The sequence below is a fragment of the Solanum lycopersicum genome, chromosome 6, assembly GCF_036512215.1.
Source record: "Solanum lycopersicum chromosome 6, SLM_r2.1".
Lineage (NCBI taxonomy): Eukaryota > Viridiplantae > Streptophyta > Magnoliopsida > Solanales > Solanaceae > Solanum > Solanum lycopersicum.
In genome coordinates this window covers 67,209-94,865 of record NC_090805.1, presented here as the reverse complement: position 1 = coordinate 94,865, position 27,657 = coordinate 67,209, and the positions used below count along the sequence as shown (strand labels likewise).

General features: G+C 32.6%; 2 protein-coding genes and 1 non-coding gene across 4 annotated transcripts in view; 1 reads left to right on the top strand and 2 right to left on the bottom strand.

Annotated features, from left to right (window-relative positions):
• Positions 1-14,730, top strand: part of LOC101246251 (vacuolar sorting protein 18) — a 36,870-nt gene extending 22,140 nt beyond the window's left edge. For both annotated transcript variants that reach the window (XM_004240293.5, XM_069298921.1), the window contains exons 18-24: positions 974-1,079; positions 3,132-3,320; positions 7,500-7,727; positions 10,393-10,548; positions 10,811-10,972; positions 13,908-14,024; positions 14,186-14,730. In XM_004240293.5, the coding sequence (XP_004240341.1) occupies positions 974-1,079; positions 3,132-3,320; positions 7,500-7,727; positions 10,393-10,548; positions 10,811-10,972; positions 13,908-14,024; positions 14,186-14,359 (1,132 nt within the window). In that variant the 3' untranslated portion in view covers positions 14,360-14,730. The remainder of the gene's footprint in view (positions 1-973; positions 1,080-3,131; positions 3,321-7,499; positions 7,728-10,392; positions 10,549-10,810; positions 10,973-13,907; positions 14,025-14,185) is intronic.
• Positions 14,731-16,270: 1,540 nt separating this feature from the next.
• Positions 16,271-20,544, bottom strand: LOC101245952 (protein NRT1/ PTR FAMILY 3.1-like). The gene is made up of 4 exons (XM_004240292.5): positions 20,206-20,544; positions 19,223-19,440; positions 17,680-18,239; positions 16,271-17,362 (listed from the first exon to the last, which is right to left on the bottom strand). The coding sequence occupies exons 1-4, from the start codon at positions 20,333-20,335 to the stop codon at positions 16,423-16,425; spliced, it is 1,848 nt and encodes a 615-aa protein (XP_004240340.1). The 5' UTR covers positions 20,336-20,544; the 3' UTR covers positions 16,271-16,422.
• MIR10540 (microRNA MIR10540) lies at positions 17,413-17,527 on the bottom strand. The gene has a single exon (NR_161783.1). It is a non-coding gene; the product is annotated as a microRNA MIR10540 (primary transcript).
• Positions 20,545-27,657: the final 7,113 nt, after the last annotated feature.

Genomic DNA, 27,657 nt, shown 5'->3' with positions numbered 1-27,657 from the left:
AACTGATAGGTCTAAAATCCTTCTGCTCCTGACTTATTTGGTATAAGTGCTATAAGAGTAGCATTTAAAGATTTCATTCAGATGGAAGTTCTGAACTGTTTGCATTAGGTCATCTTTCAAGATACTCCATCACCCCTTTAGGTTCAGTTGCTTCATCACCATTACATTGTTTAATGATGTTAAGAACCTCAGTTTCTAGTAACAGGTCTTCTGTAAGCATTCCTGTTCCTCCTGTGTAATTCTAGGACATCCAGCATCTCAAAAGATGGTCTCCATGTTTCTGATTTTTAATAGTCTGATATGAAATTCTATCATAGCCACCTCTTTACCTTCTGGATCTTGAATTTCCTCTCCTTGAACCACCAGACTATCAGTGGAATCGTGCTCCTTCTATGATTTAACAACCCTGAACCAAGTGAACTTCCTTCCATTCAGTGGATGATCATGAAGTTTCATATCTTCAATCCACCTGGAAAAATCTGTTAAGAGGATGGGATTGAAGTGAGTAATTTTAGGACTTAAAAGCCTTAAACAGGGTTAAGGGTAGAAGACAAAACAACATAGTATTGGCGTAAAACAATTAGGAAAAGACCCAAAAGCCCTTGAAAGATAACTGCCGAAGCTCTTCTACGGTTTGTACCTATTCTACGGAACGTACTGGCCAACTGTAGAAAAGTTCAGAAACCCTTTACTTGGCCCAACTTTTGACGGAACTTGTCTACGGCTTCTAGGTCCTACAAACACCAACCGTAAAAACTAATCTTGACCCTCAAAATTTTACTAAGCCTGGGATAGTATACTGGAATAGTATTATGTCCTGATGTGTCGCATTAGTTTCTTCCATGTTGAAGGCTTTCCTGTTTCATTGTTTTCTGCATTCAGGATATCCTTTATCTGGATAGTCTTTGTATTTTTGGTTAATATCATTTCTACCATTTCTTATAAGATCATTTCTGCCATGTGCCACCTGCAGGAATGAAACTCATGAAGTAATCAAGTACCTGGAGTATTGTGTTCATCGTTTACAGAATGAGGATCCCGGAGTTCACAATCTGTTACTTTCCTTATATGCCAAAAAGGTTCAAGTTATTTAACTTTTGGAATGCGCATCTGGTCTCATATGTGCTATACATGATTTCTCCATCTTTCTAGTTTTGTTGAGATTTTTTAAATCTGTGAATAGGTTACCATCCATGATATCTTCGAGTACTCAGTCTGCATCTCATTTTACCCATTTACAGAAAATACTCTCGCACATCTATTTCTTGCACATTTTCTGTTGAAAATGTGCAGAAACCACGATAATTTAAGCATTGTGTTGATTTTCCTATTGAAAGCTATTCATTTTGATAAATTGTGATCTCATTTTGTTCTTTTGTATAATTTATTCAAATTCATAGAAGGTAGCTTACATTTCACCGTAACAAGATATACAAATGTTGCTTGCATGAACGGGGAGAAATCAGGATTGCTTTGTGTATATGCTCTACATTATAATGTGATACTGCTTATTTTTTTGTTAGTCACATTTTACAAATTATACTTGCAAGAATTGGTAGAAATCAGTACTTCTTGATGTGCCCTTTTTTTTCAACGTACCCAAGGCTTTCACCTAGTGGTCCATGAAGTAGGATGTGAACCATGAGGTCTCAAGTTGAAATACTAGCTGAGGCAAAAGCACTTGGTGATTTCTTCTCATCTGCCCAAGCCTCGGGGGGCAGATTTATCTGGTACCTGTGCAGTTCAGGTGCACGCAAGGTTTCCCGGGCACTACCATCACAAAAAAAACTACTATGTGTAATTATTTTATAAATTATTGTTTCTTTGTCAGAGGAGTGTTGGATGCTTGGATTATCTTAGTTCACGAAGCAAATTAATTATCCTAAAGAAGTTGTCCAAGGGAGAATTGACGCTGGACAATTGCTAGTTAGAATTAGGACTGCCTCCATTTCTATAGAAGGGGCACAAGGTTTATTTTTCTTTGGAGATTGGATGCAAATTTAGTGTTGCGGTGGATGAAGCGATGTGGAAGTAAGGCTTGCCACAGAGACTATTCCCAAGAGAGAGCTTTAAGTATGTTGGGGTCCGTCATCCAAAGTAGTGGGGACTTTGACAATGATGTCACACATCATATTGGGAAGACATTAGATGAAATGGAGGCTTGCGTCTAGAGTCTTTGTGTGATAAGAAGGCACTACCTTAACTTAATATTAAGTTTTACAGAGTGGTGGTTAGACTGCCCTTGTTGTATGGGGTGGAGTGCTAGCAGTCAAGTACTCTCATGTTCAAAAGATGCATGTTGTGGAGATGAGGATGTTGCGATGGATGTGTGGGCACAGCAGGAGTGACAAGATAAGGAATGTGGTTATCCGAGAAAAGGTGAGAGTGGCCTTTGTGGCAGACAAGATGAGGTAAACAAGACTAAGATAGTTTGGGCATGTGCAGAGGAGATGTGCTGACTCCCAGTGAGGAGGTACAAGAGGTTGGTTTTAGCAAATATGCAGAAGGGTAGAGGTAGGCCAAAAAAGTATTGAGTGGAAGTGATTCGACAAGACATGATGTAACTTTCGATTACTAAGGACATGACTCTAGATAGGAAGGAATGGAGCCACGTACTAGGGTAAGAGGTTAGTAGGGGTAAAGTGTTGGCTTGCCTTGTGAAAGGTTTAGGCTTGTTAGTGTTTGTCGTAGTACTAGTCATACCCTTGTAGTTTTTGTCATATGTTGTTTATTGTGTTTTGACTATAACACTATTTTGCTATTGTTATTTTTCTTTCATGTTGACTTGTACTGCTTTTTCTTATTAATGGCTATGCTTCCTTCACTATTTCCTTCTTTCTATACTTAAGTTTGATGCACTTGAGCCGAGGGTCTTCGGAAACGACCTCTCTACCTCCACGAGGTAGTGGTAAGGTTAGCATATACTCTTCCTTCCCCAGACTCCACTTAGTTGGATTTCACCGGGTATGTTGCCATGTAAATATGATGATAAAGTCATCAATCATAGCTGCAGGGAGATCTTGGAATGACTTTTTGTGCTCAACAATGTGATAGTTGTTATTTTTATGCTTGTCAATTATAAATATGCTTAGTTGCACCTAATTTCTCTCTCTCCCTTTTTGTCAAAGTAGGAAGATGAGAGTGCTCTTCTGCGTTTCCTAGAATGCAAGTTTGGTAAAGGGCAACCAGGTGGACCTGAATTCTTTTATGATCCCAAATATGCGCTACGCCTTTGCCTCAAGGAAAAGAGAATGCGAGCTTGTGTTCATATATACAGCATGATGTCTATGCATGAAGAAGCAGTTGCCCTGGCATTACAGGTTCTGTTTTAGTACTGATTGCCCTCTGTGTGTTCCTGGAAGCCTCTTGGTTCTTTTAATCTTACTGCTTATGTTCTGAAATTCATGACTACATTAACTATTAAATTCGCTGATTTGTCATGTTAGCAATTCTCATGCATCATTTAGGTTTAATTTTTGTGCACTTAATGAATGTCTTAATCTTCATCTTTCAGATCTCAGTCATTAAGTCTGTTTGTTTTCAAGATCTAAATCTTATTCATTCAGATCTTAATCATTAAGTGTTTTTGCTTTGGTAATTTTACGGCCACTAGGTCTGAGTAGGTTTGAATGATTAAGATTTATAACCAAGTCTAAATATCATTTAGATGTCCATTTAAAAATTCTACAAAGATGACAGCCCACAGCTTGTCTATCTACTTTCACTCACAACCCACAACCCACAACCCGCAATCACCATTTAAGCCATAACCATCAGCACCATCAATCACCACCAACTGCCATCCACTATCACCATCCTCAGCCCAACCACAACCACCCCCAACACCAATCACTATTAGGGCATCTCCAACTTTATATTCTATTTTACTCTCCATATATAGAGTAACCAAATCGAACCCTATTCTCTATTTTACTCTCTAAAAATATCTTCTTCTCTCTCCTCAAATATTATATTATTATTTCTATTTCATTCTCATTTTCTTATTTCATAATACAAATCCTTTCTTTCTTTTTTCCAACTAATCACTTTATATAATTTTCATGTGATATCAAAATTTTATTTAATATAAAATTATATTTATTCTAAATCATAAATTGTAAGAAAATATTATTTAATATACAATTAGTGGACAAATTCAAGTAAAAGTGAAATACAATTACATAAACACTCGACTTTCAAGATTATTATGGTGCTCCAATTAATGCTCTCCTAATGCATTATGGAGTTCACAATAACCATTTATGTCTTTAATTTTTTTTGTCTAGCTAAATTTTGTTCAAATTCCATGTACCACCATTTATGGCGTTGGAGTTGGAGCCTCTACGACATCTTGAATTGGTGCATTAAGATCATGTTCATCATCGATCATGTTGTACTATATAATACATGTAGTCATTATATCATGTAGCACTTTCTTTATCAAAAAACCTGATGGTCCTGCAATATTTGCAAAACGTGATAGCAAAACTTTGAATGCATTTTCAAAAATTAATAATACATTTAAATTATATTACTGATGAAAATTAGAAAAAATTGACATTATTAATTCAGGATGAAAGTAGTATAGATTTATAGTACATTTTTAAAAATATTATATTACATTTGAAAAGAATTATGAATATTAGATATTTAATTAATGACAATATATGTAAAATAATATGTTAATTATAAAATAATAGAAATAATAACAGAAATAATAATAAATTATTGAAAAAGTGAAATACAGAGTGTGAATAGTAGTTCTCCAAATTTGGAGAACTACTACTCAACGCTCTAGAAATAAAGAATACAGTCTAAAATAAAGAAGGGTTGGAGTGCCCATTCTCAATTTTACTCTCCAAATATAGAGAATGGAGGGTAAAATAGAGGTGGGTTAAGTCGTGTAACAAAGCAACTCGTGTAACTAACAGTTGTATAGATGTTTTGGGACTTAATTGAAAAATAGAGAAACAAATGGACTAAAAGTCTAAGGAATTAAGCACCCAAAGGTGTGGCCTAGTGGTTAATAAAGTGCATTAATCACCTAGGTCTCATATTAAAATGTTCAAATCCCAAACATTATGTGATTTCTTCCCGAATGTGCTAGCATTCGTGGGCTAGTGGGAGGTGACAGGTGTCCCGTGGAATCAATCAAGGTTCACACGAAGCTAACCCGAACACCATGGTTATTAAAAAAAGTAACTAAGGAATTAAAAATAGCAATTGACTTCAGCTAATCTCAGCCAACTCATGATATAGTCATAAAATGTCCACACTTAGATTGCTTGGATCACATCTAAACATTCGTTTCTACTATTTTCGATTCTATCGGATTTTTGATCCCAAGGCTTGAGGTGGACTAGTTTTCTTTTTTTCCTTCTAATTTTGGCCTTTACTCTTAATATAACTAGGCTTATGCCGCCTTATTTGCTTACAAAAATTTAGAATAATCCCCCGAAGTTGTATTTATTGGTGATTGTAAGAACATGCTTTCAAGAGCTTAAAGTCAATGTTGTCAAAGGTGAATATTGCACGATTAACCAACATGTACTGGGTTTTAAGCACCATACACACTTAAGTGGAATAAACTGCAGGATAAGGAAAAAACTACTAAAAAATCTGTGTTAGGCAGGAAAGAATAGGTGTAAATGCTTACGATAATTATATAGATCATTATCCAAAAAACAATTATATAGATGAATGAATTAAAAAATTGCAATAACTTCCTATGAATTCGACAGACGAGGCATGAAAGTTTCATTCAGCGTGGTAGGAGACCATCACGTCTCATAAGGGGTTGAAATTAAAGATTTAAGGGTGTTCAGTAAGCATTATTAGGAAAATAATTATGGAGATTAGGGATGGAAGGTAAATGCTTTTAGGAAGAGCCTGATAGTGGAAAATTAAGGGGTATAGGAAGGAGGTTGGAGACTCCATTTCATACCAGAATGAGATGGCAGTCTAACTCCAACCATAGTCCGGAGACTAATAGAATAGAGAAGATGTTTCGGATTTGTAGTTTTGGAAGGTGACAGTTTCAGGGCATGGTCATTTGCTGTATAAACAAAGCACTTCATAAGACAAACGATATATTGGGGGGGGGGGGAGGGTAACGGTGTGCTTTTTGTTAAAGTCTTATTATGAAAAGCTTTTGAATAAGGGAAGATTGTGTTTCTATATAGCTCGATTGTGGTTCCCTAAAGTATCTCGAACACTGTGTTTTTTTAACTTGGTTGCTAGCAAGAGGGAAGTCTTGTAGGTGGGCACCTTTTTTCACTTGACATTAATAGGAATTATTAGCTCCATCCCAATTTATGTGATGGTGTTTGATTGGACACGGAATTTAAGAAATAAAGGAAGACTTTTGGATATTGTGGTCTAAAATAAACTTTAGGTATTTCTGTTTATAGATCATGTCATTAAGGGTGAAATGAGTATTTCAAAGTTTAATTGCTACTAAATATTGAAAGGTGTCATTCTTTTCGGGACAGACTAAAAAGGAGAGAGTGTCACTAAAAGAATGTAATTTTAATTGTCTAATCCAAATTTCGTGGTGACTTCCTTACTCCTATATTCTATTTTTTAATCATGTACATATCTATCATAACGTCGTTTTCAATAATCAAGTCATTCTTCAGCGGTGATTTTATTGTTTATTGCCCTCCTCTTCTTTATAGTGCTCTGGGATTTCTTTTTGATGGAGTTGATTGAGCTAAGGTGTGTGCTTTTAATGCATCTCACCTAAGTGAGGCGAATTGTCCAGCTGGATAGTACCTAGATTCAATGTCTATGTGCACCTATAACCAAATTTAGTTGTGTTTACCTCTCTTCTCAAATGTAGATGGGTCATTTTATTAACCACCATATCTGCTCTCTCTCGTGACTTCTAGCTTAATATGACTAAGTCAATTAAACTTTGTTCACCCTATAAGGACATGTCTGTGCACGGTTCAACTTTTTATGTTGCTTGCTTATGCAGCACATTTGCTGCTTGTGTTTCTGAATTGATGGAACACTAGGTACACTTGGTGAGTCTGTTTTAAGGCTTCTCTGTCTTGCACACTCTTGCTTTCTCTTTCTTTTAATTTTGTTTTAATATTGGTACTATGATTACATGTTGTTATTAATTTTGTGACTGGAGAATGTGCTAAATTTGATTCTTGAAACTGATATTATATGCTCTATTTAACTTTATACTTACTTCTGATGCTAAAAATTAATCATGAACTAACGTTATATGGTGGAGTTAATTTGCAACTGAAGTGATTTGCTTCCTGTTCTTTTTTGATGGACAAGATTATCTGTGATCATTTGTTAAGCCTTTGGAATCAGTTTTTTAACACACTGTTTTGGATATTTTAATGATTTTTGGCATGTTCTTGTAATTTTGTGCTTCACCTATAGATCCCATCGGGTTTATGCTTTTTCCACATTCAAATGTATTTCCATAAGTTTCTTAAAGAGAATACACCATTTACTACTTCCCTTTGTTTCAATAGGTTGATCCAGAGCTTGCTATGGCTGAAGCAGACAAGGTAGAAGATGATGAGGACTTGAGGAAGAAGCTTTGGCTTATGATTGCTAAGCATGTCATTGAGCAGGAAAAAGGAACCAAAAGGGAGAATATACGAAAGGCAATTGCTTTTCTCAAGGAAACTGATGGTCTGTTAAAGATTGAGGACATTTTACCCTTCTTCCCAGACTTTGCTTTAATTGATGACTTCAAGGTAGGTTCTACTGGCGTAATACTTAACTGCTTCAAATATTTACTGATTTTAATCCTTTAAATTTATTCGCTAGAAAGCTGTATTATAGCTTACCAAATAAAGCCTTACCTTGAATATATCTGTTTATCCTCAGAGGTAAAATAACACAAAAAAACTGTTTCTGATCAATGAGTAGAAGTTTATTTGGGTAAAGTCAAAGAAAATAATTAGAAAGAAAGAGATGTGGAATTTAAGAGCAACTGCTAGGTCTCAATGAGAAGTTCAATGGTCCTGCATGTGCCAGTTGACAACACATGTATAAAAAGCAGAAGAAGTTTGAGATTTTGATAGTACCTTGCCTACCATTCTTTGATCTCTCTTTTACAAACTCGATCACGACTTCGTTAATAAATTTATGATTGGTTCAGAAGGATTCTGGAAAATACATTTTTCTTCCATTTTCTTCAGAGTATAGTTCGTTTCATCAAACAAATCCTTGTGTTTGGACAAACAATTTCAGTTTAATAACGAAGAACATCAAGGTGTTTGATTTCTACTCCTAGTGAAGAGTTGTTTGAGCTTCAGGATTTTCTGGTCTCGTTGCACAGTAAGTTACCAATTGATAAATTTTGTTTTGGTACTAAGATCAATTGATTGATTTTAGCATTAGTATGTCAACCAACAGTACATCGGGTCACCTTAAATCTTTATATAATGCTACTTTTAGTGCTTATCTAAACTAAACTTTTAGTCCTTGTTGTTACAATCTCATAGATATTATAGAATATTCGAGGATCTTGTAAATATAGTATAACTCGATATACTCTCGTAATTATGTGTTTTGATTCTTTTCCCTTCTTTGAATAGTACACCTTAGCTCTTTAAACCCAAATGGTTTGAGGGAATAATGAAGTTGTGTTATCATTCAAGCTTTCTTCTTTCTCTCATGAAAAGGGTCTTAGTAAGACATCCTTGCGGTGCAGTAATCAGTGAATCCAAGACAGTCTTCGTGCCTTGTTTCCGCTGATTTATTTCAGGCTGATTGCATCACTTTTTTCTCCGGTAGGTGTTCTGCTAAAACTGATACCACCACGAGGTTGAGGAAGCTCCAACAAGAAAAATCTAGAAAACCACTTCGCGAACTTGCCATCATGCGCCGGCTGATCCTACGGCTCTGGCTCGTCTGACACATGTGCCAGGCATGTGAGACCATTTTCAGCCATCTTTTGGAGCAGATCTCTTTCTTTGGGATTTGTCCAGCCTTTTTGAGTTGCACTTGCTATTCTTCTGCAGATTACGATCAATGGAGCCCTAACCTGGCCACCTTAGACTTGTTTCCCAGTCATGTTTGATTTATTTGGCGATTTTCCAGCCAACCTTGGTCAACTAGTAACTCTCCAGTAATTGTCTAGCCTACTTTGTGCAGATTTTCAGCACCTTGAAGGTCGACCTACCAGTTCTCAAATTCCGTTTTGTTTGGCTGATCTCTCTGTACTCGATTATCATCACTGGGATCAGATGCTTTTGGCTCCAAATCTGTTGGTTTCAATACTTTGAATATACGGATTTAATACTTTGAATATCAGATTATATGAGTTCCTTCATCACTAAACATGCATGTAGACATCCTCTGAGATTGCTTTTATCCTTTAGACAGGTCATAGCGTTACTTGTTTCTCTCAGCCTTCTTCTCCCTGTAGTTGGGTTATTGGTTCAGGAGCATCTAACCATATTTCTGGTGATGCATCTATTTTCACTAATATATCTTACACATTCTCTTCCAAAAGTCGCAAATTGTGAATGAGTTTCAAACCATGGTAACTGGAACACTGTATACATCACGGATCATTGGTACCGGGCATTTATTAAATGGAGTTTATCACCTTATCCTTCTTAAAAGACTCATAGTTTTAGTAGAACTCCAAATTAGAAAATAGAAATCAGAGAACTCTAGATGGAAATTATCTTCAAATTAGTCCCTTGGAATAGAAACAACTGAAAGAAATAACAGATCTGTCTCACCAGAAAACCAGGTCACAATTGTCACTGGCAACTTGTGGTGGAATTGGAACTAGCGACGCTTCTATATGCCCACACATCCACCTAAGCTTCCTCACCTCTGCTACCTTCATCTTCGGATGGTGAGAGTTCTTGATTGACAACACTTAACTCCATACAACGAAGTTGGTCTAACCATGACTCTATATAACTTAGCTTTAAGTTTCAATGACACATTCTTATCTCATAAGACACCATGCGAGCTTCCACGACTCTTGATACCATGTAGAATATGAGAAAGAAATGGTTCTTTGTATTTCCGTATGTCTTTACATCCCATGAGAAAGGGTATTTATAGAAATGAATCTTAATTGATTAAGGAAACACAATGTATTGCAATAAAAAGAAATATCTATGCCTATAGTTACACTAGAAGAAGGAAAAATAAGTTAATCCTAAAATCATGCTAATTAATTAACAAAATCACATACATATTAACCAATATGGGTCACTAAGAATAGTATTATATAAAATAACTATAAAAATAAATACTCTTTAGCTATCAAACCCCAATGGCTAAGTTATCTCAGAAATTCTCTTCTTTCTTACACATGTTATCTTTTAATTCTGTAATGATCACTTCTATGTTCAACTGCTTCTACATTAATCTTTTTCAACAATTTTGTAGGAAGCAATTTGTTCATCCTTAGAAGATTACAATGAGCAAATTGAAAAACTAAAGCAGGAGATGAATGATGCAACCCGTGGTGCCGATAACATTAGAAATGACATCAGCGCTCTTGCTCAGCGATATACTGTAATTGATCGGGATGAGGAATGTGGGGTAATGTTCTCCTGATGTTTGTTTTTTTGCCTTTCTTTAGCATTACCTCCATCAGATGCTTGAATATTTGTTGCTTTTGCATATGATTTGATTCTGTCGCAGTCTCGCAGACTTGAGGATAATATGTGTACCCTGCAATTTTTTTTTATTGTTCATCATATCTGCAATATATTTTGTTTCCAAAATGCTGTACATGCATTGTTGTGGTTTTTTTTCTTTTCTTTTTTCTTTTACTAAGCTTCACTCCTGTATTTTCTTTTAGGTTTGCCGGCGGAAAATATTAAATGTGGGTGGTGACTATCGAATGACTACAGGTTATATGGCTGTTGGACCAATGGCTCCTTTCTATGTCTTTCCATGTGGGCATGCATTTCATGCACAATGCCTGATTGCTCATGTGACGAGGTGTACTAATCAAGCTCAAGTAAGTAGCAGAAGAGTGTCCTTTCCTTCCCAGCTTTTGCTTATCATTTGAATACTGGTTGTACTGCTTTGTCTTCTTGTCTCTTCATTTATCATATACGAGCACATGTTTATTTATTGGCTCATCTGTTTTTTCAGTTTTGCATTATTGATATTGACAAACCATAAAAATGATCCGTCACTTTTGCTTAGTGCATTTCTGACAACCGAAAGAAATAGGTTCTTTGCTTAAATATTCTTTTTCACTCTTCAGGAATTGTTAGATTTGACGCTAGGGGTTGGGATGATGTTGGTATAAGGTCTTACAACCTCCTGGCTATGGCTGAAGTCTTTACTGTTTACCACTAAACCAATGCATCCAGATGGTTATTTCGCAGGTTGCCAGGTTTTTGGAGAAAGTAATAGTGTTTCTGATGATAGTGCCTTTTTTCTTTTCAGTGTTAAGATGGTCTTCTCAATATCTATCAGTCTAGGAATTTTGAGGAGACCTTGGTTTAACATGTTTTTATGGATACGACTGGGGGCTTTTAGGCATTGACTATGAGTTCTATAATTGGCGTAGTTGGAAAATGTCCTCCGAATCTGGGTGAGTAAACACCGATTCCATTTGTTGGCTTTCATTTATAAATTGCAGTTGTTAGGAAGGAGATGAAAGAATTAAGGGTAATTTTCTGTAGAGTGCAGTGGACAATGGGATTATAGTTCCATGGTGGATAGTGTAGCAAAAGGTTGGTGTTTTATTGTGGTGATGCAAGTTATAGTTTCAATGTGGAAATTTCTCCCTTTTATTTCGGTTTTCCAGTGTGCGGTAGAATTGGGCTGGTGTTGCCTTTCAGTAACTGTCACTAGAAAAGAGGAAGTAGCACAAAGTGGTATTTTAAGAAGCTGAAATCATGGAACAATTGATAAGTAACTTAATAGACTTAAATAGAGTGAATTGCAAGAGTTGACCTCAAGTCCCAAATCTTTTATGTTACAGTATATACCTAAGTTACTAGGACTCGGCAAAATCACTGCCGCACCCATACTGACAGCGCACTGACATGGGTAAGCGTGTGGAATGTGTGTCAGATACGGTCAAACGAGATCGGGTGTGTTGACCAACAATTCAGATAAAAAAATTGAAATTTTGATATCTCAAAGTCAAAGTTAAGATTTGAATAGATCGGGAACAAATACCTTCAAATTTTCTGCTATATAGTGATTTATACTAGTCTTTTGTGTCCTAAGAAGGTTTTTTCTTGATAAATTAGAGTAATGTACGTCGAGAAGTTTCTAGAAACTTCGCGTGGTACCAAATGTCTCGTGCTAAGCACACATTAGTGTATGAATTTGTGAGAGAGAAGAGATGTGGTGCCGTTTTGGAACTGAATTAGGGTTCTTCATCGTTTTGTTTCTTTGGCTGCTTCTTTCTGCGTGATTGGAGAAGAGGGGAACGTGGGGTTTTGGAGAAATACGTTGTTCGCCGGGTCAGTCATGGTTTTGGGCCAAGTTTTGTTATGAACGTTAGGCTAAATTTGGCTGAATACTTGGACATGGATAATGGTCCATAACATGAGTGAGACCAGGTCCCTTGGAGTCTTCTTATCAAAATTAGAGTAGTTTTTTTCTTGATAACCGAGAAATCCGTCTATGACCCCCAACACCCATATTTTATGAGATATTGTGATGGAAGAGAAATCCTTGCAAGAACTCCCTGCAAATGCTTTCATTTTCCAGATGAAAGCATTTTCAAACAGGACAAGATTATTGAGCGTGCTCTTTAAGCACAAAACCAAAAGAAGAAAAAGATCAATATAAAAAAATGTGAAAATTCAAAAGAAAAGTAAAAAAAAATCCTCGTGCACAAACAGCAGAATCAGAAATTTAGGAACAATTTTTTTAATATTGCAGCAATTGAAGCAAAGGAGGATTGTTGAAAATTGTTTTCAGTTACCACAATAGTTTTCTTTTTAGCAAAATAAGTTGCAAGTTTTAGGATGATTTGAATTTTAAATTTCTATTAGGAGAGTGGCTTGGTGAAGATATCTACAAGTTGATCACTTGACTTCACAAAATTGACAGTCAATCTTGATGTGCTTAGTCTTCTCACAAAATACTGAATTTGATGCACAATGTCAATAAAACACAAAGTGACCAGCTCCACTACAAGTCATGCCAAATTCCTTACTTACTGTGTCGTACTTCGAAACCAAGCTTGAAAAGACTGTTTCAGACTATAAACTGACATGAACAAACGACATAAAAGGCTCTAGACTCCCCCTGAGCTACTAAACAAGATGGTTGCTCCATATAGATCAGTGTGGAGGAAAACATTTTTAATGTGCAACTGATTAAAAATCTAATGTCGAACAACAACCATAAATAGAACAAGGCCGACATAGGCTATTTTAGCCACAGGAGATAGAGTATCACTGTCACCAGAAAGACACACGGAACTATGCTAATTAGTTCCAACATTTCCCCTTTGACATTTTTTGAAGAGTCCTGAACAACATAGGTTCTACAGATTTGTTACTGTTCTCATTTCCAACAATGAGCAAATTTCATTTCTTTAATTAATGGGAAATATCATATATGCATAAATCTTAGCATTTGATAAGTCGTCCATGATGGTTCCAAATATAAGAGCTCAAATATTAAATGTCACTTTATTTTTTAATTTTATTATCCTTGTTCCTAATAATTGTTAACAAAAAGGAGATCTATTGCAGTTCTGCTTTTCGGTGCTGGCCAATTAGTTTTTCTTTTACTAACAGGACTACAATGCATATGCCTAATCTTGCAGTCGATACTTGCAATTATACATATTCCTGATAGGTCCACATCTGTTTCCTCTAATACCATCTTTTACGTCTTTGGAAGAAATGTCTTTGCCTTCTGGAAGTTACGTTGGTTGACAGTCTCTTTAACAATTTCCTTAAATGATACTGCAGGCTGAATACATTCTGGATCTGCAGAAGCAACTTACTTTACTTGGGGCTGAACCTAAGAATGTTTCAAATGATGGCTTGTCGGAAGAACCGCTAGCTAGTGTGACACCTATGCATAAGGTTTGTCTTATGCTTGTAAAATATCACTTCCTTTAAGTGGCCACGTAATTATAAAATAAGGTTTCTTGCAGTTGATTCGTATGAGCTCACTCCATGTTGATTCATGTAGCCCTAGTTTTATTGCATTCCGTATTTTATAGTTTGCCAAACTGGATTTTCAGATCCGATCACAGCTGGATGATGCTGTAGCTAGTGATTGCCCATTTTGTGGCGACCTTATGATCCGAGAGATTTCCATGCCGTTCATCTTGCCAGAAGAAGCAGAAGAATCTGAATCCTGGGAGATAAAGCCACATAATTATCCTAGTCAGAGAAGCCTTTCTTTGGCTGTGTGATTTTGTCATCTGTTAGTGCAGGTCTCTCCCTGCAATTATTTATTTGATGTTTCCCCAGAAAAGGTTTAAAAAAAACAAACATGTTTGAGGTGTCAAAAACAACTGCTTGTTTGCTGTGTGCTAATTTATCAGGTTTGGTTGTAATTATTGCAACCTGAAGCTAATGCAAGCAACAGAGGCTATGTTGTTTGTAGGGGCAAGAAATTGCTCGATGATATTTCACGAATCATTGTGCACCAAGCATCATCTTGGAAAAGAAGTGCTTATTTTTATTTTCTTTTGCGTACTATATCCATTGTATCATCTTCTGATAACCTATGTTCCTCCAATTGTTGTATTATTTATGAAATATAAACTTGTCTTGAGAAAAATATGATCACGTTCTTTCAGATTTAAAAAGCTTCTATTAAGTTTTCAGTGTTGGCGTCAATTGATGCAAACAGGAAAAGAGAGTTATTTTGTCTTCTAATTTCTTTGTATCTTTCTGCTAATGTTTTGTTCCCCAAATTCGCAGAATATAGAAATGTCCATTTTGGATGTGTTCTGTAGTGAAGAATATATTTTCTAATTTTTCCCATCTTCGGTTGACAACATTTTTGAAAAAAAAAAATGGGTACGAAATAAGTTATTTAAAATGAAGAAATTTGGTATAATGTTAGGTTAACTGAACAGTGATAGTCTATTAGGTGTGTCAAAAATGAATCCAAACATAAGTAGCTTGTCCAATTTGCTCGGAATTTTTAGGGGTTAGGTTCAAGATAATCTGAATTTGATTCAATCTCAATTCATTCAACTCTAATTCGTTTTAAGAGAATCCTCAATTGAATCTAATTCAATCTTCAATTTTAATCAGTCTTAAAATCCTTTATTAAGATATGCTTCCATATTAAATTATAATCTATTTAAAATATTTTAGGATTTATCTATCCATTTATTATTTTCTAAAGAGAAATCTTAAACTGAAATTCAAATTATGATTATAAAAGTTAAATATCATGTTAAATTACTGAGATTAATCGGATCAAATTGGGCGGTAAAGACTCAACCTCTTTTTTAGCTCATTTGAATTCATTCTATTTGAGTTCAAAGTAAACTTAGACGGATGTAGACCCAATTCGATTACTATTTTGACTCATTTTAATATCTTCAGTTTCAACTCAACTTTGTTCATTTGACGCGCTATTTATTATCCTCTCCCCCTATAGGTTAATTAATATATACTTCAATATTAAGACTGAAAGTAACTATAATAATGTTCTTACAATGACTTACACAGGTTTGAAACGTTTCTTATCGTGAAACTAATCCTACAAGTTTAGTACATTACAAGCATTCAAAAGACAACAACACACATATAGCACTTCTTCATTTGATCAGGTCCCTTGCTGTATTTTGTGTTTTGAGGCTTGATCACTTCTCTTTATTTTTGTGAATGAATGATCCAGTTATTTGTCTCTTGATTATATCTATCAAGAAGATCTGTTCGACCACTAGGCAAACAACCTCGTCCATTTCTGTTGTTGAAGTACTTTAACTGGTCAACTCATCTAAAAGTTTAAGTTGTTAGAGAGAGCAGGGCACACTTTTATTAGTTAATTGTATTCTCAACAAGAGTAAACCCGCTTAGTTGAATCCCAAAATAAATTCTAACATTATAGAAAAACTATATACGAAAAAAAGTGTGTCGCATCTTAACCTTCACAGCTCAAAAAGAAAGGGAAAGAACAAATATAAAACCCTTGCATCAGATACAAAATGGTTGATTCAACATTATGTAATTATGCCATTTTCTTTACTCTTCAAATCTTTTAAAACGAAATTTATATAGTTCTTAAAAGTACTATAAGTTACAGTAATTGATAATTCAAAATATTTAAAAGATATATGAAAAATTCATGATCAAAGATAGACTTGTTTGAATCTCGAAAATTGAGATGTTTCACATAAATTGGAACAGAGGGAGTAATAATTTCAACCTTTATTTTTGGTACATTTAACGGTATCAACTTGTGATAACTAAAACTTGAAAACTAAAATGTCTACTAGTTTAATTAAGCAATATATTAGTTCTTTCCATTTCTTGCTCTATCTGTTTGTCCATCACCTTTAGAATTGTCTACTAACATAGTTTCATCAGCTAATTCCACATCTGTCCCTTTGCATCCTTCAATAATCTCTTCCAATGGTTTATATTTATACAATGATGCACATATAAGATAGTATACAAAATTTACTACTTGTACTCCAGCCATAAGCCAATAAAAGTTTTCAAGTCTTCCTCTGTTGAGATTCCTATCTGGTAGCCAATTCCTTTCTTTTCCAGTATACTGATGAACTAGAGTTACTATAAATGTACCTAAGTAATTTCCAAACGACGAAGCTAACGAGTTGAGTGCAGCTCCAGTGCTTCTCATGCTTTCAGGGAATTGTTCAATGAGAAATTCAAGGTGTCCAACACTCATGAAGACTTCAGCTACGCCGTGAAGGCAATACTGAGGAACCAACCAGAAGACACTAATAGGAATGACATGAGTCATTGGTTGATCTAGTAAGTTATGATCTGCAGCTGCTTTTTTACGCTTGATCTCAGCTAGTGCTGAAGTTGCAGTAGCAAGAATATTAATGGCGAATCCTATTCCCATTCTCTGTAAGCATGTAACACCTGATTTGTGTCCTGTAAATCGACGAGCAAAAGGAACAAAGAAGCGCTCATAAAGCGCTAAGCCAATGAGCACCGTTAGGACACTAAAAATAGACATGCTGGCTGGAGGTATTTGGAAGCTGTGGGATAGATGACGATCCATACTTCGCGCCTGTTGGATTGTAAAGCTGCTTACATGTGAATGTGAAGCAAAATGTAACATCCCTGCAGCCCAAATCGGCAGCATCCTAAGGATGCATTTTAGCTCTTCCGTTCTATGCACGGTAGCTAGCCTCCATAAATTTGGCTGGCATGTCTCTTTCATGTCATTGCCGGTTACTACAGCTGCTCGATCAATCCACCTTAACCAATTGGTTATATTAGTAAAGCAATAACAGGGTCGATTTCTCACATGGTCATTCAACTAATAGTTATTATTTTAGAAAGTCATCTTTTTTCTTGATTTCCAACTTTTTCTTCACTAAAGAAAGTGACTTTCTGAAATAATAACTATTAGTCGAATAACCAACTTAACAATATAAGATCTATATAAGTTCTACACCAAATTAACTAAAAGAGCATAATTTAGTGTACTGATTCATTTTCTTTGCAAGTTAATTTTATCTTTTAGCTATTCTACATATCGGCGTTCATCAAACGTTACTTTAAATCACCTTACTTGAACTGATTAGTATGCAAAAGCCTTCCATCATGTGAGATAGCAGAATCAAGCTCTCTGTTCTCATATAAGAGACGATCATCGTCTGGAACAACGACTTTTCTCTTCCTCACGGAGGCAACAATAACCTGTGTCAATCTAATTAACGGACTTCCTCCTGGTTCTACTTTTCTGTAAAATGGAGATCCAACAACAAACGCGACAACAGACAATGCCATAGCAATTGTTAAAAGTCCAAGACCCCATCCCCAATTTACGTTATCTTGTATATAAACGACAACAGTTAATGCAGTTAACGTAGCCATTGTGACACAGAAATAGAACAAATTATAAAAGTTCCACTTTCGCGATTCTACTTTAGATTTCCTCATGTCTAGTTGATCAGCAGCAAATGTAACTACACAAGGCCTAAGGCCTCCTGTACCAATGGATGTCAAAAGTAGGCAAATGTAGAGTGCCCAAAGCTGCGAATTCGAAGCTTCTTTGCAATTCTCTTGAGTTGGACATGGTGGAGGACGGAGTTGTGGCATGATTGCTGAGATAGTTATGCTCACCAGTCCCTATACATACATACACATCTCAGAGTAAGATTTCCATTGATACAGGGGACTCTGTATGGACAAATTCGAATAGATAAACAGCAAAACCGTTTGTTACGAATTATCCTAATTCATAGTTAGTTCTTGCTCAGGCTAGTAACATATTCCTTAAATCCAAATTCCGAATGGAAAATCACAAACAACTAACAAGCAGGAGCCATTAATATCCTAAAATAAAAAAATAACCAAAGCTTTAATCCCAAGATTTGTTAACAACTTTTATATAATTACTTTTTTTTTAGTTCGTTTTAAAAAAAATAGTAATACATTTCTATATAAAATAATAATTAAACTATAAAATATTAATTTTATCATTAATAAAATAATTTATAGTGACACAAATTTCTATCATTCATTTTAGATCACAAATTTTAAAAATATTCCTTTCTTTCGAGTCAAACCACCCATAAAATGGGACAGAGGGAGTAATTGATTTTTTTAATATCTTTTTTTAAATGATTATTTAATCAATCTATATTATCTTTCGTGAGACATATATAATACTTTAAATTTGTCAAATCTCTTCCAATAATTTTTTCATTACAAAAAGATTATTTTTTCTGCAAATAGTACTTGAATTTTAATTATTTTTTTTAAAAAAATCTATAACCTATTATTGTTTTGCTTTTTTTTTTCAAAAAAAAAAAAGCTCCTTTTAAGGAAATGCCATGTATCTACTAGGAGTGGAAAAGAGTGGGTCGAATCATATGGATTTGCCAAAAATAATAAAATGTCTAACCAATCTATTAAAAAAATAGGTTAATCGACAAATAATATGAATATTCATATAATAATTTCAAATTCCCCCCCAAAAAAAAAGAACTCATAAAAAGTATTAAATAATGTGAATGTCTATACTATGTATTTTGATATCCATTTTTTCAATGAATAATTATATTTATTCTATTTTATTGATTAGTTTGAGATAGGGAATAGAGGCATACCATTTCATAAATAATGGAACCAACAATAATAGTCCAAAATCGACCAGCAAATGAATCAGCAACAAGAGCACCAATAAGTGGAGTGAAATTTGAAACACCACTAAAGTTGGCTAGGGTGTTGGATGCTTTTATTAAAGGCACATTTAGCACTTGTGTTAGGTATGTTATCAAGTTGCTATGAAATCCAGCACCCACAAATCTGTCACATACTTCATTTGCTGTTCAACAACAATAATAATAATTAATAAGCATTCTTAATTTTTCATACATTTCAATACTACAAATATGTCCTTTTGCTAATAATTTAGCTCACATATTTATATAAAGATATGTGAAGGGACAGATATCAATTTTAAATATTTTAAAGAACATTTTCCATTTTAAAATAAGTATACTTATCTTATTCTTGGATCAAATCCCAATGAATAACAAGGGAAAAGAAAGAGAGAAAAAAGACAAACTACCTTAGTTTCCATATATTTTCCATTCAAAATAAATGACTTTCTAATTATTTTTTTCAATTAAAATGAATGATTTTTTTAGCAAATGAATAATATTGATAGATTATCTTTTATCAATATATTTAACTTTTCTTTATATACAACTCTCAACAAATTTATTTATTTATTTAAACCTTCTTTCTTTTTATCTCTCAAGGGTCTACAACAACTTAAGTCACTAGAAGGAGAAGAAATCAAAGGGGAAAAAAAGAGACTCTATTGACTTGAGAGACAGGATGTTATAAATATTTTGAAATGATAGTTTTACCAACTTACCAAAATAGCATAAATAAAATAGAAATTCACTTTTTTTTTAAAAAAAAAAAACTACCAAGACACACTCTTAGTGTAAAACTTTACTAATCAAAGAACTCAAGAAGCACAATCACATGTGCAACAAATTAATTATATAGCTAGTTATCTAATTAGAAGTTTCACCTTTCACTCTTTTAATTATACTATGAAAGTAAGAGTTTAACTTACCAAGTATAAAGGGCATTGTTTTCATTCCTCCAAGCTTCCTTTTTTTTGTTTCCATTGTTTCACCTTCCTCTTTCTCAACATAATTTTCTTGAACAACTATCTCTTTCTCAACCACCATATTTTCACTCATGGCTAGCTAATGAAATGCAAGCAATTTAGAGAAATCTCCCTATAAGTGAAGTGGAGAAATTCCTTACAGGTGTAGGGAATATTTATTGACATCCTTAGCCCCATGTCAATTTGTCTCATCCATTGGTTTTCTTTGGAAGTATTTGGTCACATCTTTTGCTTCTCTCCATACTTGAGTAGGTTTGATTGAGTGGAGATAAAATGTTAAAAAAATATGGAAAAAAAATTTTGGCGAGAAAATTTTATTTGAATGGTACTTTATCTATATTATTTTATCTTTTAAAATATTTTTATCTTTTTAAATTTAATATGTTTTAACTCAAAAATGGAAAAGATAAATTTAATTTAAACTAAACAATAGGGATAATGCACAAGTATCTCCTCAACCTATGTCCGAAATCTCAGAGACACACTAATACTATACTAAGGTCCTATTACCCTTTGAACTTATTTTATCAATAATTTTCTACCACTTTTCTTCCTACGTGGCACTATCTTGTGGGTCCAACGTTGTTTGACTTTTTGTTTTAAGCTAGTGCCACGTAGGTCGAAAAGGGATAGAGAATTACTTATAAAATAAGTTTAGGGGTGTAATGGGACCTTAGTATAGTATAAGTGTATCTTTGGGATTTCAGACATAGGTTGAGAGGATACTTGTGTATATTTATTTCTTAAAAAATATTATAATTTTTTTGAATTTCTGGCTAAACTCTGATCAAATTTCCTGGTTAATTACCATTACCCAAAAATATTATGTATGGTCATAGAATTTATCTATTATTTGAGAAATTTTGGAAATCAAAATATTAAATTTCACGTGAACACGTTACTATTTATAATTATGAAATATTTATGATGTTCATGTGGACACATATATACCTTAAAAATACACTATTTTATAGTTCAGGGGGTAAACTAATATTTTCAAAGTTTGGTATCGTTACACCAATTTCGATCAAAGTTTAGATATATTTAAGATATTTCCCCCTATTATTGGTTTCTTTTGTAAGGATATATTTTTGTAACTAATATATGTTGGGTTTAAAGGTATTAATGGAAAATAAAAAGTTGTGACTTTTCTAAAAGGGATTGGCTTTTCCAAAGGACCGTAACCTTTTTAAAAGATTATGTTTTTTTCTAAAAGTTGCATCTTTCCCAAAAAAAACTTTTGTTGGCTATAAATTAAGAGATTTTCTCTCATTTATTTCAAAATCAATTACTCTTCCTTCTCCATATATTTCTTACAATAAAAAGTAGAGTTTTCGTGTGATTTTATTACTCCTTTTGAGTTCGTTGTAATTATTAAAATTTGAGGTGTACTGCTACTCCTTTGATAGATTTTCATTGTTTTTGAAAGAAATAATCCACAAACTGAAATATTGTGAAGGGATTATATTCCTTGAGAACACACAATGAAATTTTTCTAAGTCGAATACTTTCATTACTTTTCATCTAATAGTTTCTGTTTTACTTTGTTACATTAAGCAATAGTTTATAGTTACTAGTAATTGATTATTAAGAGTTTTACTCAAATGATAATTTTGTGTCGAATTTATCTCTCTCTATAGAATTATATATGGTTTTATAATGGTAATGGACAAGATCAATGAAGGTTCCATCCAATATAATATGGAAAAAGAAAATATGTTTGTTTTGGTATGATTGGATATTGGGATAATGCACAAGTATTCACTCAATCTATGTCCAAAATTTCAGAGAAGTATTTATATTATATTAAGGTTTTATTACCCCTTAAACTTATTTTATAAATAATTTTCTACCCATTTTCGTCTTACGTGGCCCTATCTTGTGAGTCCAGTGTGTGTTGACAATTTTTTTTCAAACTAGTGTCACGTAGGCCTAAAAGGGGTAGAAAACTATTTATAAAAGAAGTTCAGGGGGTAATAGGACTTAAGTATATTATAAGTGTATCTCTGAGATTTCAGGCATAGATTGAGGGGTACTTATGCATTTTCTTCTTGATAATTTTTAAAAATTATGTTTTTTAGTCATGTTCATATTTTCAAAGATAGAAATGACATATTTTTAAGATTATGATCTAATACATTAAAATTTTACAAGCTCATAATTTTAGTGTAATTTATGTTGATCATATCTGATATGATTTCAAAACATATTTGTTAGGATTTTAATATTTGATATGATTCTAAAATATTCGAAACAATTTTCTAATTTAACTAAGCACAATCACACGATCGATATTGTGCAAGAAATGATATGATATTGTGCCAAAATCATATTTGTACCTTTGTATATAAATAGTGGATAGTTATCAATTGTGAAACAAAGAAATACAATATAGTTTTCAACTAATTTTGATCTCTAATTTATCAATTTTATCATCAAATCAAGAGTCTAAGTTTTACTTTCCAAAACTAGTTTAATTTTCTCTTTATTGTTGTTTGATTTCTATAGTCGGATATTTATTGTCTTTCTGATGGAGTCACATTGTCATGACATTTTTTTTAATCAAATTTGATGAAAAAGGTTATTTGATGTGGAAACTTTATTTTCGAATCTTCGTTCAAGAAAAAGACCTGTTTGAAATTTTGGATGGATAAACAACCGAGCAAAATATAGACAAGGAAAAACAAGTTTGGCACGCTAACAAAACTTGTTTGGAATCTTGGATGGATCAATATTGAGCCAAATAACACAATGAATGACAAGTTCGGCATGCTAACAAAGCTCATGTAATTTCGTGGATTCTCAATTCTTTACATGCAGATGTTGCACTCAGTCTGCGTCCGTTTAACTTGACAGCAGAGATATGGAAGTATCTCAAAAAAGTATATTCTCAATGTAATCATGCTCAGAATTTTGAGCGCATACTCTTTCGAAATAAAAACAGGGAGATAAAGACATTTAGAGTTATTATTCGAGACTTATGACAATCTGGTCAAAACAAAACCAAGGCTTTGGAGGAAATGTTTCCTCCAAAGGCTTCAAGTATGTTATATTGGAGAGGAAGAAGACGATGCAGATTAGGTAGAATGTTCAAATTCTTCAAAGTCTACGACTGAATGGTGTATGTTAATCGGATCAGTACTTGTCTCATGGAAGTGCAAGAAGCAAGCCAAGAATTTCAAAATCATCAACGGAGATAGAATATAGATCAATGCCTGTTGCTTGCTCTGAAATTGTCTGGATATGTCGATTGATGTCAGAACTTCATATCTCTATTCATGGCTCCACTACATTACATGTTGAAAATACTATAGTGCAAATATCAACAAATCTGATCCACCATAAGAACATAAAGCACATTGAAGTGGACTGCCATTATATTCGAGAACTTGTTGATCAAGTCATTAGTTTTCAACATATCACGTCGCATGATCAATTGACAAATTTGTTTACAAAAACAATGACAAGGAGCAGACACCGCTTCCTATTTGATAAGGAGCATCAATTTGAGAGAAAATGTTGATTATATCTGATATGATTCCAAATCATATCTGCTATGATACTACAACATATCTAATATAATTTTAAATTATATCTGTTATAATTTCAATTATCTAATATGATCAAAATTATTTGAGACAATATCCTAATTAAACTAAGCACAATCACTCCATTAATATTGTGCAAGCTATGATATGATATTGTGCCAAAATCAAGCTTGTATCTTTGTCTATAAATAATGAATAGTTTATCAGTTGTATATCACAAAAATACAATATAATTTTCTAACTCTTTTCGATGTCTAATTTATCAATTTGCCAATTTCAATTTAATATATTATAATAATTACTTGACCAACAAATTAGACTTTAACTTAACTCATGTGACCACACACTATTGTGGTAGATCCGCCCCTAGAGTGAGTAATACTGGCCGGTATTGTGGGGTCCCCGTTGCAGTTTTTGTTTCACTTTGCATCTCATGAATTTTGATGTACATGTGACTATTAAATAAATTTGCATTACCTAGTTGGATTTGCAATCTGCAGAAATTGTTTTGAACAAAACACAATAACATGTTAAACAAAGTTTATCTACATGTTTTAGCCTTGAAGTCTAACCAAAAATGGTCATTGGGATATATTTTAGATTTCGTTTGCGTTAGCCGATTTAAATTAGCTGATTGTTAAAAAAATGGTCAAAAATAATTTTATGGTTATGTTTTTAGCGTTCAAAAATAAAAAAAATGTCAATACATTCAATAGAATTACAAAAATCGACCATCTGAAATCAGTTATTATTACTTATTTTTAAAAAAAAAAAATGCAAAATCCCGACCCTGAGAGGCTAGTTTTTTTTTTTTTTTGCAAAATAAAAAGTAATAATCTCAATATATAAATTTAAAGAGTATATGAAGAAAAGATAATACAGTCTTCAACCACAATCAATGATTTATTTTTTTTAGTAATAGAAATGCATTCAACCACTATGAAAATGGGAGTTCGAACCCCAAATATTGGTGCATATTGTTTGTTTGTAATTAAATCAATCAACCTCGTGAAGTCAATATTGTTTTTTTTGAAAAAAAAAACCTCTGAAATTAGTATTTTAACAAAAGAAAATTTTAAAAAATACAATTGAACTTTGAAGGTCGGGTTATTTTTCGACTTCCAATTTGAATTTGTTTTTCTGTTTCTTTAGATATTTTGTTTTAGCCATGACTAAATATAATAAGAGTCAAGCTTTTTGAAAATGAACTTTGGGTAATGAAGTTAATGATTTTATTCAAGTTTTTAGAATTTGAATTTTTAAATTATCAATTAGGTGTGTTTGGCTAGAAGTGATTGAATTGATAATAAGCAATTACTGTGTTTTGTAAAAATTTTAATTCTTATATACTGTCAATATAAATAATCTTTTAGACCACCAAATTAGCCAAAGAACAATTGCATACCTCCTTAAATTATTGTAGAATTTGAAATCTAAAAAATGAAAAATGTCAACTCGTGCTTATTTCAAGACTAGAAGAAAGGGTTTTCAAAGAAGGAATTTCTATTTTAAATGTGGAATAAGTAAATTTGAGATAGAGTTTAAGACAAATTAGCAAGATGTATTTTAATTTGGAAAGGGCAAATAGTTGGGTTGATTTTATGTGAATCATAAAAAATTAACTCAAAGCCAAATTAATGCGATATAACATATATAATTTTTAGAAATTATTTTATATATAAAAGTATTTAGTTTGATGTAAATTTTAAATATTGCTTATACGTTTTCATAATTTTTATCTTTAATATATTATTTCAAATTTTTGAGACTTAAAATTTTAAATGATCCAACAAAGGTTCATATATATTAGTATCTCTAATAAAACTCAAAACAATACTAATGCTTAAAAAAATAATTAATTCAATATTAAGAATAACAATAATGCTTAATATTCCTTCTTTAGTTTATATCCTTATTTTAATTTTTCTTTGATGTTTAATCATGTAATTATTACTTATTAGACTTGATTTAGCATGATTTAATACTTGTAAATTATGATTATTTTCATTAATTAATTTACAATGTTTATTTTATGATATTTATTATTATTATTCGATGAATATTTAGTATCATCACTCACATCATATTTTGTATTATTTTCTTAAGAAATACCTTAGATAGTTATATTTTTATAGGACTAAAGAAATAATATTTGGAGAGCATGTAAATTATATGTTCTTATGAATCTTTATCGGAAAAATCCAAAAAACCTGGAAAAAAAATTAAAACTTATTAGTTTAATTTAATTTATAAATTAGAAAATATTACACAAATAATTTAATTTAATATTTAAAAAATCCCAAACAATCCAATCATATACATACACCTTAGTCTATTCTATTCTCTTGTTAAACTAATTATTTATAATTGGGAAAGTGAACATGGATATTATCATTATTATAATTAATACAAAGATATTATAATTTATATGTACGACAACACCTATATTATATTTACGTAACATAACATTAATGTATAAATACAATATATTTTACTTAATTATGCATAAACAAAATATAATCATTATTATATTATATAATTACATATAGTATCATTATATTTTGGGGACTAAATTATGGTTATATAGATACGAAAAAATTGAATCACTTTTATTTAAATAGATAGTTCTATTACAGACAGATGTCAACCATTGAATAAAACAGAGTAAAATGCACTATAGATCATCTGCAGATATTTACCATTCTTAAATTCGTGTTACATAAAATTTTATAATTAAATTTAATTATTGATGCTAGTCCGAATATACAAAAGCTATAACCAAAGCGTATTATTTTCGTAACCACTTTAATACTTTATTTATAAAGTTTTTTAGTTATACTATAGAAGGGGAGCTTGTTTTTGAATTGAAGTAGCGCCGTTAAAATATGCACGTGGTTCCTATAATGATTTAGTATTTCACGCTTTATATATGATTAAAATTATTATTTACATACATATAGTAAATGTCAATTTTCTTTGATAAATTGTGTATTTACTTTTTCAAATTTTAAATCCCTTCTCGAGAATTTTGGCTCCACAAATGAAAGGAACGGAGAGCATATAGCATGCATGTTCTATGTTTTTTTTCTCCAAATTTTCCTCTACTAAAAGATTAGCTCGCACCTCTCTTTTATGTCCATGAAATTTCTAGAGCATGAGTTAATCATTCATTTTGTTGTTGTTTCTTTCGATTGAGCGTGAGTATCTCCTCGTAGACGTGCAAAACAACGGGGTTGCTGCTCTTTATCCTAACTCATATTTTTAATGCACGATATAAATATATGTAGAATTTATTAAAATTATAATAAATACGTAATAGATATGAATTCGTGACTTTTAAATTACAGTAATTACCATGCTAAAAATTCTTAAATCTTAAATCCGTAAATTTAATTATGGATCTGCCAATGAGTCAAATTCTATAACATTATGTCACGTCAGTATATACTGTGTGATTTGTGCATTATTATATGCTTAGCTTTATTATATTTGACTCTTACTATTAACAGCGGACAAATTCATTATATTTTACATAATTTAATTTAGAGGTATATTTTGATTCTAATTAATAGTAACGAGGATATATTGGACTCCAATTATTAGTAATGGACAAATTTATTTTTATTTTACATACTTCGAAGTAAAATTGATTTTTTTTAAGAAAGGATAAAATTTATTTGCTGACGTATGTGCTTAGATCATATATGTATTAATTAAATGATTGAAGATGTTGATGTGAAATACAAAAACCATATCTTCCTTTAAGTGGTTTTTGCTTAATTCCTTTATCACAGGCTTAGTATTTTTTGTTTTGTATAGAAAAAATATATTCAAATAAAATAATAAT